Raw genomic sequence first — 16,745 nt, forward strand, 5'->3', positions numbered from 1 at the left:
GGTTCAAAGAATGGGTTGAATAATAATATCAGCAGCTACCAGCCTATTAGTGTTTTCTCTTGGCCAGGAACTGTCATCTTGGCCCTTTTGATTTTGCCTTGCATCTGCCTTTCATGGAGGTGGCATGTGATTAATATCCAGCAATGGAGAACTGAAAAATTAAAATCTAAAATGTGTTCCTAAAGCAAAAAATTTATCATGGCTGTCCCATATTCAAATTTCTGTAGAAACCATACTGAGTACACTTAACAAGAATTATCTAGTTTAATGTTTCCAACAATTCTATAAGGCAGGAGCAGCTCCTCTATTCATCATTTTTAAAGGAAATAAGTACAGAAAGTCTTGGTCATTTGTCCAAGGTCACACACAGAGGAGTGACCTTGGAGTTGGGATTTAAGCCTACGAGGCTTGTATACTGAACGTGGATATAAATCTACATGTTGGAATCATTGCAAAATATTTGTTTTAACCAAAATTCTTACCTGATGGTCCAAATTCATTTTGCTTGTTTCCAAGTACAAAGTCAGGAGTGAAATGAATGTATTCTCCTTTTTCTTCACAGGCTGTGAATTGCTTAGTATATGGTTCATCTCTACCTGGGAGTGTAGGTGGAGCAACTCTAACATCAGCCTGAGAACGTTTAAAAAGGTGTTTAAAAGATCAGAATAGAAATTATAACATTTGTCTGAAAAATTCTGAAATGATTAATTAACATCAAATTTGAGAAGCAGCAGAGAAAATATTTTTAAGAAACGCCTTTTGATTCTTACATGTTTGTAGCTTTCATGTTTTGGCCTCTTGTATTGAGTGATGCTCTTCCAGTTCTCTGGAATTAATATTGATACATTTTTGAAAAAAAATCTCTTTTCCGTGGCTTCAAACAGGTAAGTAGATGCATCAATCACCATGTTCTGTTATTATAGGAAAAAAAGAGAAGTTAGGCTGGCCAAGGGATAGTAGACTAAATGAACAGGCATGCATCACAGGCATTTCTCACCTTTAGTCATTAAAAAAAAAAGCAACTGACTGGTGAGTAGGGTTTCTGATTCAAAAATCAAAATCTGTCATCGTCAGTTCAAAATTATGACTTAATTTGCACATTTAACAGCTTTCAGTCTTCTATAATCCTACATCAAAAGGCAAATACTTATGTTTACATTATGAGGAATTGATTAATATGATAAAGGGCATGGACTTTGGAAGCAGCTAGACTTGGTTTTAATGCCAGCTTAAGCCTCTTGCTATTAAAATTTGACTGGTTTATGTGACTGCTTTGAATCTCAGCCTTCTTATTTATTTACTATACTCTTAAAACATATCTTTAAGGATGACATAAACATGAAATGAGTTATAAATAAGTATTCTACACAAGGTAGTCATAAAACTCATTGATATCATCACTATTATAATTACTAGTAAGGAACAGCCTTACCTGATGCAAATTGAGAAAAACAGTTTATATGGATGGGTCATAGAAGTTTTCACTACCTCCCAGGAGAGGCAGTTGGGTTGGGAGCACAGGGAGTGGAGGAATGGAAAAGTTCATAGGAGAGGCAGAGCTTTTTTAGGCAGAGCTTCTAGCTCTGCCATCAAGGTGAAAATAATATATATTATATTATTCGTATCCTTATATTATTAGTATCCCAAACCCAAAAATGTTAGGATTAATAAGATAAATAGTTCCTCAAAAGAGCTTATTATCTAGTGGAGGAAATAGATGGTTGAAAGGTTCTTTGGTGATTTATTCTACATGATCAAATCCACTGAAAAATTGAGGAAAACTGGGTTCTGGATGATGATGTTACCCTATTCATGTTGCTGGCAAACAGCACAGTCTACAGTATTTTTTATTTGAAAATATATCCTCCTTTTCAATTCTTTCTGACCTAAGACCAGAATATAACTCTTCTTCAGAAATTCCAAGGATTTCTTCCTTTTTCTCTGGAAGATGGTCTAGTGTGCTCTTAGTGTACTGAAGAGATCATTAAAGTGATTAGGCTTACTTAGAGCAGGGATCAGCCAGAAGCCAGAGTACAGAACTGAAGACCAGAGGACTGGCTGGTGGTGTGACAAGGTCTTTATAGAGCTCCCAAAGTAGGTTGGAGGTTACTTTTCAATTGATTATAATTATATTTTTCCAAGTATTCAAGCAAAAACCCATGAAGTTTCTGACTTCTACTTTCCCTCAACCCTTCTCTATCCCACACATCTAAACCATCAGCAAATTTCTCCATAATACTCTCAGAAAATGTCCAGGATCACAGCACATTAATGATCTCTCCCACAATATCTCCATTCCTATTCACCATCACTTTTCATCTGCTGCAGCTTCCTACTAATGTCCCTTGACACCTCTATGCTCACAACTTATACGGGATGGGTGATAAGTGGAAGCCCTGTAGAGAGTATCCTCAACGCTGCCATCAGAGTGATCTCAGAATAAGCAAGCTAGAGCACACCCGACCTCTGCTCAGATCCTTCTGTGGATTTCATCTCACTCGAAATAAAAAAACCCAAATCTTTCCAGTGGTCTGGGCCCTGCGACCTCTCCAACTTCAGCTCTCCTCAGTCTTCTTCCTGCTCATTCATAGTTGTTTCCTTGGTCACATCAAACATGCTGTCACCTCCATGCCACTGCAACTGCTGTCCCCTCCCCAGATTTTCAATGAGTCTTCCCTCACAAATCTCAGGCCTCTGCCCAGATATCACATCTAGTGAGACATTTTCTGACCACCCTGCATGAAACAGTAACCCACATTCTCTCCCTACCCCAGCTCTACAAAGACTGCCTGTCTCCCTTTGCTGATTTATTTTACTACATAGCAACTTACTACTACAGACTTGTTTACATTGATTTTTTATTATTATCTGTATCATCTGAAGAGAGTATATACTGAAAGAGATCAGGAGCTTTAAGAAAATTCACTACTTTCTCACCTGGAATGCCATAAGCAAGCATTTAATAAATCATTGTTTAAAGAACAGACAAGTCCAATTGCTAATTTACAGATAGGAAACAGAGGAGGATCACATGTGCTGATGACCAGCAAGCAAACTGGGTTCTGAGCCAGGAATCAGTCAGAAGCTAGGGTACAGAAAACTGAAGATCCAGAGGACTGGCTAGGAGTTTGGAAGAGGACTTCAGAGATCTCCTAAGTTAGACTGAAGATTACTTCATCACTGGCCTAAAGCAGATGAAATAATTTTCTACCTAAGTATGTTCCCTAAGAATGTCTCTCCTCTCTCTTTGTTTTGGATCTCAATTTAGATCTCAATCAGTTGTTTTCTGCTTAAAGTGATGACTCTCTCTGTCCCTTTGAGTGTATCTGGCATATAGTAAATTGAATTGCAGTACAGTTTGGGAAAATAAGATCACTGCATACAGTTTAGTGGGCTGTGAATTGTACAAGCCCACGGGATTCAGTTTATTTTGTAGTCTTGTAATGCTATATAGCTGTCTTGGGTAGTGGTGTGTTTATAAAGTCATGGAGGGATTTCAAATACCCTATATCAGGTGACTTTGATACCTTGGGGCCTGCTGGGGTGGCTAATAATGGTTCTCAGAGGCTTCCATGCAGAATTTTATAATATTCCATCTAAATTCCTTCTCAGAATTCCTATAATATCCTAGTTTGATCAAAGAAGATTAAGATATTAATGTTTCAAAAAAAAAAAAGTACTCTTAAACCCAAAAGACACATGAATAAAAGGAATAAGGAAAAGTTGACAATTGAAACTCAGGTCATAAATTATGAATCAATTCAACATATCTTACTATGGTCAGATAGTATCCCAAGAATAAGAGTCTGTTCACTGTTCACCCTTTACAAAAAGAGTGATTTTTGTTATCTTGTATAAAGTGGATCTCAAATCCAGATCTATCAGCCTTCAAAACCCATGTGCAGGATCTCAGCTCTGATTGTACTATTTAACTTGACCTTGGGAAAATTATTTCCTTTTCCAAATCCCAGTTTTCCTTCTATATAGTGTGGATGAGAGTATTTCACAAGGTTGTCTGAAAATATCAACGTAAGGACTTTGTAGAAGACTCAGAGAATGCCAGAAAACATTCTTCTAATCTAGGAATGTCTGCTAAACATTGAACTTTCACATTCAATAGAGAACCATTTTAACAAATGTTTTGCCCGTACAAACAATTCTTCCAAATGCTGTTTCCTGAGCTTCAGTTAGTTTTGATATTGATCAACTAGATACTAAAAAGCTATCATTCACAATCAATTATAGTAACTGCTACTCAAGCCTGTGTTCATCAGTAAATTAATCTGTGTATTTTCCTGGAATTAAAAATGTACCAGTAAGTAAATACTGCTGTGCTTAAGATTCTACAGAATGAATGATAAATGGCAGCCACAATATCACCTGCTCACGATTCAGGTCAAGCTCATCAGCTTCTGATGGATAAAAACACCCATGGGGAAAGCAGAAAGTGAGAATTTAAGGAAACAATAGTTAAGGAGTTAAATATAAGGAGTTAGTAAATGTTGAGGTGAGGGACAGGGAGAATTAATTTACATGGCTGTAACACCAGTCTCTCTATTACATGGAACGTTAAAGTTGGATGAGACAATAGATATAAGAGTCTTTGGTTCAGTCCTGGAAACTTTCTCTTGTCTACCCACTCTTCCGAGTGAACTCAGTCACTCTCATGGCTTGAAATCTCATCTACACACTGATGACTCCCAAGTTTTTATCTCTCCCTAGATTTCCTCCTTGAATTCAGATTCATATCGCCATCCATATGGATATCTAATGGGTTTCCCAGGTGGCTCTAGTGGTAAAGAACCCATCTGTCAATACAGGAGACATAAAAGACTCAGGTTAGATCCCTGGGTGGGGAAGACCCATAGAGAAAGAAATGGCAAAAGCATCTCAAATTCAAAATTTTGCAAACTAACTTCTGATCTCCCAGCCATGAAATTTTCTCCACTTAAGTCTTTCCCTTCTCAATCAATAATAATACCACCCTTCCAAGTGTTCAGACCAAAACCCTTGAAGTCTTCTGTGACTTTTATTTTTCCCTCTTCCCTTCCCCTACCCCACACATCTAAATCATTAGCAAACTTGTCTATGATAATCTCATGGCAAAGAACACGTTCAGGATCACACCACATTAATGATGTCTACCACAGTATCCCCGTTCATAGTCACTGTCATTTCTCACTCCCAGCAGCTCTGTACACAGTGTCCCTCAATACTTCTGTGTTCTAACAGAGCTTATACAAGATGAATGACATGGGAAAACCCTCTACAGTGTTTCCTCAACACTGCAGACAGAATGACTCCAGAACAAGCACAAGCGAGCACACCTCTCCTCGTCCACGGATTCTGATTTCTCTCAGAGTGAAAGTCCAGATCTTTCCAATGGCCTGGGCCCTGCTACCTCTCCACCTGCAGCTCTCCTCCGCTCTTCCTCCTGCTCATTCCCAGTTGTTTCCTTGGTCACATCAAGCATACTGTCATCTCCATGCTGCTGCACCTAGTGTCCACTCCCAAGGTTTTCAGTGGGCTCTCCCCTCACTCATCTCAGGTCTCCACCCAGACGTTACATCTAGTGAGACATTCCCTGACTACCCTGCATGAAACAGTAACCTGCATTCTCCCCTTACCCTAGCCCCACCATCACTGCCTATCCCCTCTGCCAGTTTATTTTACTGCATAGCAACTTACTACCATGAACGTGCTGTACATTGACATGTTTTTATTATCTGTATCATCTGAAGAAAATATATACTTCATGAGATCAAGAGTTTTTAAAAAATCCACTGCGCTCTCTCCTGTCATGCCATAGCAAGCATTCAGTAAATCATTATTTAAAGAACATACAAGTCTAGTTGCTAACTTACAGATGGAGAAACGGAGGATGAGGGAGGCCCCATGCCACGTCTTTGATCTTATGGTGGGACAGGGTAGAACCTTGTCTGGAACCTTCAATTTCCACTGCCTATTCCAGCGTTATTTTATTTTCTTTTTTTACTGCACCTTGGTGCTTTTAAACTTCCTGGAGTACTGAGAAGTTTCTGTTGTAGTTATTAACTACTATATATATATTTTTTTCTCATCAATTCAAACAGAAGAAATCCCATTACTTTCTTACCTGTATCTTTTCAATTAGTGTTTCATCTTCTGGCACAGCGGGGTCTATAGCAATGATAATGCCCTCGTAGCCATTGTTATTCAGCCGAACAAGGGAAGTATTGGACCCCTGCAGCAGGTATAGCATTAAGAGGAAGACAAAACTTCTGAATAACCCCATTGTTCTTCTTGAGTTGGTCCAGGCCCCAGTGTTGTTCAAGGGGCATTTCTTTCACCTTTAATCCCTCCACATATATATACACATACTCCTGAACATTATCAATGTTGGCTAGTTACGGGACTTTGACTGTATAAAGGTCAAAGTTACATATTTTTAGAAAATACTTGACTTCAGATTACACAATTGTTTTATTGTATGTTACTGTAAAATGACCTGAATCATAGATGAGTTCAGAACTTTTTATAAAATACATTGCACATATTCCTTTTGGGACATATTTTCTATGCTTTCTAATTCTGGCTAATTTCCTCAGTATAGACATATACTTTGTATTTTCTGAAGAGTGCAATGTGAAAATAAATAAAATTTCATCATGATATTATTAGAAACAAAAATGCTAATTTTGTTAATCAGTTTTACAGTGATTTAACTATTATTTAGATTATTTACTAACAGTAAAAATAAGAGAATGTTAAGATTACTAAATGTAAATAATGTCAAATTAGGTAAGATGGCTTTGAAAATTAAATTAAGTATTTTAAAGACTGATAAGTTAAGGGAAATTTAATAAAGTTATTAGAGTAAATTTTTTAAAACCCTGTCCAGTAAAGAATGAATAGAATTTGTTTTTAATCAGTTATATAAAAAAAAGAATGGTATGTGTTGGTTATTATTGAGACAGAGTGAATCATCTTAACAGTTAATATTTATTCAGTACTTACCAGGGCAGAGATTCTTTCACTTACTCCTTACTGCAACTCTGTAACATAAGTATGAATATTATTTTCATTTTATACTTGGGGAAACCGAGGCACACACTTTTAGTACCTTGCCAAGATCACATAGCTAGTGAATGGCAAAGTCAGTATTTGAACCCAATATGCTTACTCCAGAGTTTTATCATACTCCACAATAAGGCAATATTGTCTTATAAGGCAAATAATATAATAAGTTTTTTTAATGGAAAAAGGGGGTCAGGATAGGAATTATAATGATGAGTTAAGTATATCTAGTCCTAAAGAAAAGGAACCAGGACTCATCAGAAATCCAGAAGAGAACTAAAAATAAAATAATAAAAAATATCTTTAAATTAAGAGCTTAAGTAGGAGGATACCTGTGTCACATTCTGAACAAGCAAAAGATTTTTATCAAGATAGAAGTTTTATCATATGTGTTCAGATTCTGACCTCTTAGGTAGCATCTCACACCCTCCTTCCATTCATTCAGGAATATTATGGAATAACTTTACATTCATAGAATTAATATTTTATGCAAGATACAGGGTGGAGCTGCTATATTAGCCATGGCAGGTGAATTGTGATTACCTGGAGGGATTAGACTGCTGCTGCTAAGTTGCTTCAGTCGTGTCCGACTCTGCGAGACCCCATAGATGGCAGCCCACCAGGCTCCGCAGTCCCTGGGATTCTCCAGGCAAGAACACTGGAGTGGGATGCCATTTCCTTCTCCAATGCAGGAGAGTGAAAAGAGAAAGGGAAGTCGCTCAGTTGTGTCCGACTCTTTGCTACCCCATGGACTGCAGCCTACCAGGCTCCTCCATCCATGGGATTTTCCAGCCAAGAGTACTGGAGTGGGGTGCCATTGCCTTGACAGATATATACTAGGCAGTCTTTCTTGGTTTCCTCACTGACCTCACTTCCTACTTCCCCCTGCCTCTCCCTGAACTCCAGCTTAGGGGCTTCAAGCACACTGAGCAAGGTCTCATCTCATAGAATGCTCAAGAAATTGTGTTTAACTGATGGACTGACTGGACTAGTGAAGGACTACCATTTTAACCCCAAATAAAAACATATCACAGTGCATAAACAGAAAGTTGTTTGAGGTCTCTGAAATGTTGGAGAAACATGGGAGCTCAAATCTTCCCTAACGTTTGGGGGATATATAGGTTATTTTCAGGAGAGGCCCTTGCTCCCTCAATAAAATCAGGAAACTCTTGGCTAGAATGTTGGAAAAGAGATCCTTCATCTTTGCCAGAGGTGTTAGGAAAAGCTCCCTTCAAGTACTAGATACATGATGCCCCATGAAAATAGACAAATATTTATCACATTCTCCTTTTACTTGTTCCTGGAAGCCCAGAAAGGAGTGATGCTTTGTAGAGCTTGAAAAGGGACCACCATGGAAAGGAAGATGATTGTATGCCCTGACTTATTTTTCCATATATTTCCTTTGCTGAATTTCTAATGCTAGTTGTAAAGAGGGAATGATAATTGTAAAGATGGTATCTCAGAGCTATCCCCTTCCATAACTAGTCCGCCTCTTCCAGATTCCTAGTTGGTTGGTCCAGCTTCAAAAGTCTCCATCAACTCAACCTCATGTGGGCCTTAGGGGCAGAGACTGGCTGGTCAAAAATCAGAAAAGGGTCTAAATAAATAAATAAATGGGTCTAAATCAAATCATGCTTAGGGAAAGAGGCTAACTTATAGGGCACTTCGAAGGGTTGGATTTCCTTGTCTATTACTGAACCAAGGAGCTTAGAAAAAATTTAGTTGTTACCCAACATAACAAAGAGTTGGACACAACTTAGCCACTGAGCAACAACAACAACAGATCAAAACTTATGATTTCACAGCTATTACTGTTACAGTGATACCAAGTACTGTTTTTTTTTTTTTTTTCAAGTGAGTTGATTTAAAGCTATATTAAGAAAATAGTAGAATGGGTACATGAACATGGTAACAAAGAGTCTGGCATGACTAAGTGACTTCACTTTCAGGTTGATAAATGCAATATTAAAAATTGTTAAAAATTTTCAAATATAGTTACTATGAATTGTTTTTATATAATACTTTTATTATGCATGAAAAACTTTATTCAGCTTCAAAATACAGGGTTTTATTAAGTTTAGTTTTCACATGATAACCCAAAGAGAAAATTGTTGGTAGAATTTGATTAATAATAGATTCCAATGGGTAACAGTATCTGTTATATAGTATCAACGTTTGAGTGAGCATTTAGAAAACTTACATTTACTGTGTTAATAATTCCCTATTCTACTATCTTTCTGTCCCAAGTAGGCATTTTATTGGCTGCCATAAATCATGGTGAATTCACATTTGAATGAGTAACACTGTTTTCCAAGAGCCATAAAGCAAGCAAACAAACATGTTTCTCCTTGCTATTTTACATTTATCAAAAATAGCAGAAGTCTCTTACACTCTTCACAGGGGGAATCAATATGCCAAGTTAAGAAAATGAGACATTAATTTTATGTTCTTTTTTTCTTTTTAACATTCCATCCCAGATTCTCCTCTTTTTTGGGAATTTAGGTGAGTAACACTGAATTCTCCAGGGAGAGTCACATTTCTGATTGCCATAGTCACACAGGATCTCTTGTCAAGGGATTTTTAAATCATGAGTCAGTCACACGGTACGACAGTAACAGCCAGTTTCTTTCCTTATGAAAAGAGGATTTGGATTGGCATTATTGAGGCAGGAATACAGTCTATGATTTCACTTTTGATTTCCTTGAAGGAATGATGTTTGTAATATCTTCATTTTTAAAAAATGAAAAGAGTTTCTTTCTGAATTGTAAAACTGAGTTACTCCCCCTTAAGAAATTTCCTGAAGGTAATGAGTTCTCCACTAATAACACAGAATTTAGGGTATAAATAGGTTGGAATTCCTCCTTTGATATTGTCTCTTCCTCCTCCTTTTGTGGATCTTCCTATCCGCACTGTGTATATTCTGTTCTAGATTACTTGTGCTAAGCACACATTGGTCAGAATCCTTTCCTGCCTTCTAGAGCCAAGTCTGGAAATCAATCTCTCTTTCTCTACCACTAGCACACAATTTATGAGAGGTTGTGGTTCCCTCCATACCTAATTAGATAAGTACCTGCTTTTCAAACTACGTTTTGGAGATAGTAGAGGGAGTATGTTTCTGAGTTCTAGACCTGGAGAGAAGCATTAGAAATCCCAACTGTTTCTTCAGGTCAGACCATATTTCTTAGTCCAGGTTTGCCATTGATCTAGCCAATATTTTGATTTTCTAACTCCTAAACCCGTTTCCAAATTAGTTCCAACTTCTGAAAAGGAAATGGCTGGGGGTTTTGTGTATGTGTCTGTGATTTAAAAGCCCAAAGTATTAGTTAAATAGGAAACAGTATAAAATCAAATATTTATAGTTTCTTGGAACATCCCACCAATAAGGGTTTCCTATTGGCCCTTCTTCCTACTTAGTGACCAGCTTTCCCCTTTCTTTTCTCATTCTCTGCTTATTCTCACTTATTCCTTTCACGACTGTTAAATTCCTGGAACTGCAAATACTTTTCTCTTTTTTACAAAGTAGTACTTTAGCTCTCTCCTGCTGCTGCTCTGAAACTTGCACATTTAAGCCTGTTAAAGATGAATGAGTGAGTGATAGTCACTCACTCAGTCATGTCCGACTCTTTGCAACCCAATGGACTGTAGCTTGCTAGGCTCCTCTGTCCATGGGATTCTCCAGGTAAGAATACTGAAGTGGGTTGCCATGTAAGAGCTATATAGTGTTATGTAAACAAAACGAAGTCTACTTTCCAACAGGTCCTTCATGTGGGGATAGACAGCCAGAAAGTGAAAGTGAAGCTGCTCAGTCCTGTCCGACTCTTTTCAACACCATGGACTGTAGCTTGCCAGGCTCCTCTGTCCATGGAATTTTCCAGGCAAGAGTACTGGAGTGGTTTGCCAGTTCCTTCTCCAGGGGATCTTCCTGACCCAGCGATCGAACCCTCTCCCACATTTCAGGCAGACGCTTTACCATCTGAGTTACCGGGGAAGCCCTTAGACAGTCAGAGGTGGTTTCATTTTCTCTCATTGTTAGAGGAACTAGACCTTGTTCAACTAGCCTCTATAGTGCTAGCCATATGGTATAAAACCCTATTTTCAAAGATTTTAAATTTCATAATCAAGCAGTTAGGCAGCCTTCTTACCAAATCCTTAGTCACCAGATTTTCCGGCTCCAGTTCCTCTTGCACACCAGCTGTCTCACGTACAATGTCATCTTTCCCTTCTCTAATTCTTCAAGAGAATATCGTTACCTTCAGATTGGCACAAGGCTTGACTTGCTATTTAGAATATATCAGAATCTGGTCAATTTACAGTTTCAATTTTATCTTTTAATACCACCAGTAATAAATATTTCTCTCGCATACTTTGTGAAAAATCACCTTTACTTTCCACTCTGGTATCCTTGACCACATTCATTTTTCTAATTATTCAATATCTAGCTTAAATTCTGCTTCCTATGAAGGTTTCCCTGACCAATACCTCCTGTCATTTCCCTTCTCTGAATTTCTGTACCCTTTGATTAATAACATGGTTTTCTACACAGAGAATCCTCTCAATTTCAGGATTTAGGGGTTGAGGTTTTGAATAGCTTCATAATACAATTTTAGTGCTGGAAGACCTGAGACCTGAGAGACCATCTAGTTCAACCACTGATATTATGGATGACAACACATGTCCTAGGAAGATTAGTGACTTAGTAGCAAAGCTCCAACCAGAACATCTGACTTTTGCCCAGTGTGACCTCTTCTCATGGCTTCCTGCTCCCAGCACTGAGCCAGTCCCTCCTTATTCCCCCTGGCTGCTGCTGCTATTGCTATTTGTTATACCAGCTGTACCCTGAACTCAAGGTACCTGTTTCTTTTTAGGAGTTGTAAAGTTAACAGATGCTACAGAAATTTTGTAACATATGATTCCTAAGTTAAAGACTTTCTCATTGTGTAATCAGAATTGGATGAGCCACAAGGAGAAAAAAAAAATCCTTTGAGCAAAATTGCTTTAAACAGAAAGTTTGTCCAAAGAATTTTATGCCAGGAGCAAGTACTCACAGATTCATCTATTCATAGTGATCTCTGTAATCCATTCTTTTATATATATGGGATCCTGTAAGGATCAGGGAGAACTAATATTTATTGAGCATCCATGTCAGATACTCTTATTGTTACTTTACATTAACTCATTTAGTTTTCATAATCACTAACTTTAAATTTTTATTTTTTAAAAAATATGTTGTAGTATAGTTGATTTAAAATGTTGTGTTAGTTTCTGCTGTATAGCAAATTGAGTCATGAGACAGGCATCCTATTATCTTCCTCCTCCTACACATGGTGAAACAGAGACCAGAGATGTTAAGTAAATTTTCTGAATAATAAGCCCATAGAAGGAAGAACATGGGATTTGAACTTATATCTCTTGTCTCTACATCATGTTATGGGTAGCTATATTTTGCCTGTTTGGTTACACATTGGACTATGGTGGTGGACACTGTTAGTGCTCTGCCCCATCTCCTCTTGCCTTCTTACTGTTCCTGTATACCTCTTCTCTCTGTGTCAGGGGACTTTTCTCTCAGTGGCTCACACTGGCAACTCTTCTCTGGAGGACGGTCCTCAGGCTATGGGAGCTGCTTAATCTGTTTATGCAGAGAGCCAGTGGTAGGGTCCATCCTCCCAGGTGGTCCTTAGCCAGTGACTGACAAGCACAGGGGATGTGAAATCTTAGCGCCTTTGCTTCAAGTTGGGACAAGTTCTAAGATGTAACTTAGATATTAGAGTTCCCTGTGGAAACAACCTTAAAAAATCTCCACAGGACTGTAACCAACATCCTACTTGACTTAATCTTTCCTTGTTTTGTTTTCTTTCCACCTTTGCCATTGTTTTCTTTGAGAACTTCCTTAATAAATTGCTTGTATGTAAAGTCTTGTCTCAGGGTTTAATTTTGGTGAATCCATTCTAAGATAGAGTATCATGTCTTAATTTCTCAAATATTATTTATTAAGCACTTCCTATATGCCAAGCACTATGTGATATTCTTTAAATCTATTAACTCATTGAATCCTCACAAGAACCCCATGAGTAGATACCATTTCTCATTTTACAAAAGAGAAAGCTGAGCCTTAATATCCTCCTCAAGGTCACGCAGCCAGTAGGTTGTCAGAACCAAGCTGAAACCCTGGTCTGATTCCCAAGGCATATTCATAACCCCTATGTTGTACTCCTCAAGGATACATAATTTCCCCTGGTAAGGAAGCCAACGCATAGTCAGCCCCTCCATCTGTGGGAGAATACAAAAACAAATGATACAAATTCTAGTGTAAAACACAAATTATCATATATTTTATAGTTTTCTTCTCCTAATCCAGAAGATCTACATTTCTGTGACTGGGGAGAGAGAGAAATCTTATCCGGGCAAAACATATTATATGACACTTCATATAGTCTTTAGACTAGTGCCTTGAATATTTGTGGAGTATTTGCTTTCTGATAAGCTCAGAAGATAAAAAAAAGTGCTTACTCTTAAGTAATCTACAATTCATCCTAGAGATAAAGTTAGGGAATGACTCATGAGTCATAAAGAATGGACAGGATTTTAGTGTTTTATTTTATCTCATTTTAATTTAATTGTACTTTATTATTTTACAATGGAAGACAAATACCAGAACTGTGTTTGAAATAGAGGCCAGGATCACAGAGGTAGAAAATGGCCTGTATCTGTGATTCTTATTAGAAATCTAATACAAAGACCTAGCTAGACCTCATTTACTTGCTCTGGTGGAAAGAATAGTAGTGCTTTCCTCTGATTGATAGATTTTCTTCAAAAGGACTCAGAATTACTTTATACTTAGAATATTCACTTTCAAGCAGTTATCACTTATATTCATAGCTATATAAAAGTGGGACTCTGAGGTTTCAAATGTTTCTGATATGGAGATGTGAACTTGAACATATTAATGGCCATGCTAGGTAAAGGAGAGTGATTTCCAAATCAAAGGAGAGTGATTTCCAACCTGTGGATTAAGACTCCAAGGGGACTCAAGTTTAATGAGATGGGTATTCAAATCCATATGCATATATATTCCTTTTCCAAGCTATAGATACTAGAGCCCTTATCTTGTGGGGCAGCCATAAGCAAAGCAGTTAAGAATATAAGGGTTTGGAACTGTATTGTTCAAGTTTAAACCCTAGCTTTACCATTATGTGAATGAATTTGGTTAAACTCCTTGATCCTTCTGTACCTCAATTTCTCAATATATTTAACTATTCCAAAATTATTTACATGTAAAAGAAAACGTAAGAAAGGTAGGAAATTTGTAACAAGTAATGAAAAAGACAAAATCAGTTGGCCCTGAATGATTTTATTTTACCTCATTATAACTTTGTACAATAATTTACTAGTTCAGAGACGCAATCTCTGTCCTAACAGAACCCCTTGTCTTTACACTAATTCCTCCCAATGTATTTTGCACACAGTCTTTCTCAATAAAACACGATCATATCCGCCTGCAGTTGTTGTTTTTTTCTATCATCATTTCCCCATTGGCTATAGGTTAAAGTCCAAAATCTTTGGCATTTTATTCAAAGCCTTCCTCTGTGACTTAGCTACTTTTTCATTACCTTCTTAGTCCTCAATTTCTTGCCCTCTCGTCTTCCAGCTTAGAATACACAGAAATGTTTACATTTTCTCCTTTATACTCCTATAGTTATGCGACACTGTATCACATCACCTGAAATTGCTTTGTCTCCTTAACTAAATCGTAAACCTCTGGAACAGCAGGAATCGTGTAGTTCCAGACTAAAGCACAGTGACTATTATACAGTACAAATTGTGCTCAATGAATAAATGAATTCAAGTCAACAAATATTATGTTCTAGGTTTTAGACATTGTTAGAGCAATAGTTAAGAAACAAAAATTTAGTAAGTAGGTTCTTGTACAAAGGTTACAATGAATTTTTTTTTAAGCTCTAAAAAGATTATGTTCTGAAGTGTTAATTATATTATATGAGTATTTTAAACAGGACTCTATGGTTGCATGTGATAGAAAACCAACTCACATAAGTTAGTTAAATCTATTTATATGTTTGTTCGTTTGAAAGATATTGGGTACATCTCAAATAGCACTACGAAGGAGTAGCCCGAAGAGAACTCAAAACCAGCCCCATTGTACATTATCCAGGAACCAATACAGAATTAGTTTTGCTGACAACTTTGTATACCTAGGTCAGATTCTGAAAATATCTGGGGGATGATTTCCTAAAGTCTGAGATGGTCCCAAGGTGAAAAAATCCTGGTTGGCCAATGCATTAGGCTGCTATATAGGCTGTTCTGGAAGAACTAGGCTCAGTTCATCTGATATTCTGTGATACTACTTGATATGGGTGTCTGAAAGCCTTGAGTATCTGGCATCAATCAGGAATACATACTGTCATCGAACTTCCCAGATAACCAGAGCCTAATTCATTTAGTTTGAAAACTTAATTTTAACTCTTTTCAGGCCTTTCTTTCTAAAAGAGAATATATTGAATAGACTATATTGAAGATAACTTGGGTAATGTAATGGGGCACAAGAGTGAGTGCAGGTCTCCAGGAGTCTTTAATGAATGTCTTCCAGTGGACACCAGGTTCATATACTCCAGTCTTTATCCACAGGACAAATTTTTATTGAGGCACACAAATACTTCCACAGAAGGGAAGTGCCAGATTTAAAATTTTTTTAGAAATCAATTTCAGATAAATTAATATGGTAATCTGTTATGGGAAAAGAGAGAGAAGAAAGCCCATTTGCTGTGTGTGTGCTTAGTTGCTCAGTCATGTCTGACTCTTTGCCACCCCATGGACTATAGCCCGCCAGGCTCCTCTGTCCATGGGGATTCTTCAGGCAAGAATACTGGAGTGGGTTGCCATGCCCTCCTCCAGGGGATCTTCCCAACTCAGGGTTCGAACCCACCCCACACTGCAAGCGGATTCTTTACCGTCTGAGCCACCAGGGATAGAAGAAAGCTCATTTGCTTTTCCTCTTTGAGTGTGTTTGAGCTTACCTTTCTGTGACATCTCCTATGTCATATCAGAATTAGTTTAGTTGCACACTCAGGACCATCATTCTGTAGATCAACTTTGGGTACCACTCTGGAGACCAATACAAGGTTCTTGGAAATTTGCTAATCTCTGTAGAACTGTGTGTGCAGTGGCCAGAAGTGAAAATGTTGCTAAGATGTTGTCCATATACAGCAGAACTGTATGTTCTCCATTTTCCTCATTTCATATATATATGTTTTCAATTTTGTAAACCTTTAAAAAATAGACATATTATGAGCATTCTACCAAAAGACTGTTTTGGAAAGAGAATGAAGATGACGATGTAGCTGATGAGATAACGAATATTGACTTAGTGATTCTTCTGTGTTGGACCCTGTTCTAACCACTCATCTTATACTCATTCAGTTAATCTTCACATCAGTCCTATGATGTTTTCATTTTATACCACATATAAAAAAGCTTTAGTACAGAGAGATAACTTGGCCAATGTTTGGTTACTAGTCAGAGGATATGTATTTTTAAAGCATTTTTATATCAATATTTCATAAACCAAAATGAATAAAATTTCATCACATGAATACAATAAAATTTACAATTACATTGATATTATTTCCAATTGCGGTATCTTTCAGAGAATGCTGCTGTGAATAACTTTGTTGGTG

General features: G+C 37.4%; 2 protein-coding genes across 2 annotated transcripts in view; one reads left to right on the top strand and one right to left on the bottom strand.

Moving 5' to 3' along the window:
- Positions 1-6,274, bottom strand: part of CLCA4 (chloride channel accessory 4) — a 30,967-nt gene extending 24,693 nt beyond the window's left edge. Inside the window, exons 1-3 of the mRNA XM_019957160.2 lie at positions 6,116-6,274; positions 771-911; positions 483-630 (exon numbers count right to left, since the gene is read on the bottom strand). Of these exons, the coding sequence (XP_019812719.1) occupies positions 483-630; positions 771-911; positions 6,116-6,274 (448 nt within the window). The remainder of the gene's footprint in view (positions 1-482; positions 631-770; positions 912-6,115) is intronic.
- Positions 1-16,745, top strand: part of ODF2L (outer dense fiber of sperm tails 2 like) — a 402,314-nt gene that overhangs the window by 209,508 nt on the left and 176,061 nt on the right. The gene's annotated exons all lie outside the window — the stretch shown is intronic.

This window comes from Bos indicus, chromosome 3 (genome assembly GCF_029378745.1).
Source record: "Bos indicus isolate NIAB-ARS_2022 breed Sahiwal x Tharparkar chromosome 3, NIAB-ARS_B.indTharparkar_mat_pri_1.0, whole genome shotgun sequence".
Taxonomy (NCBI): domain Eukaryota; kingdom Metazoa; phylum Chordata; class Mammalia; order Artiodactyla; family Bovidae; genus Bos; species Bos indicus.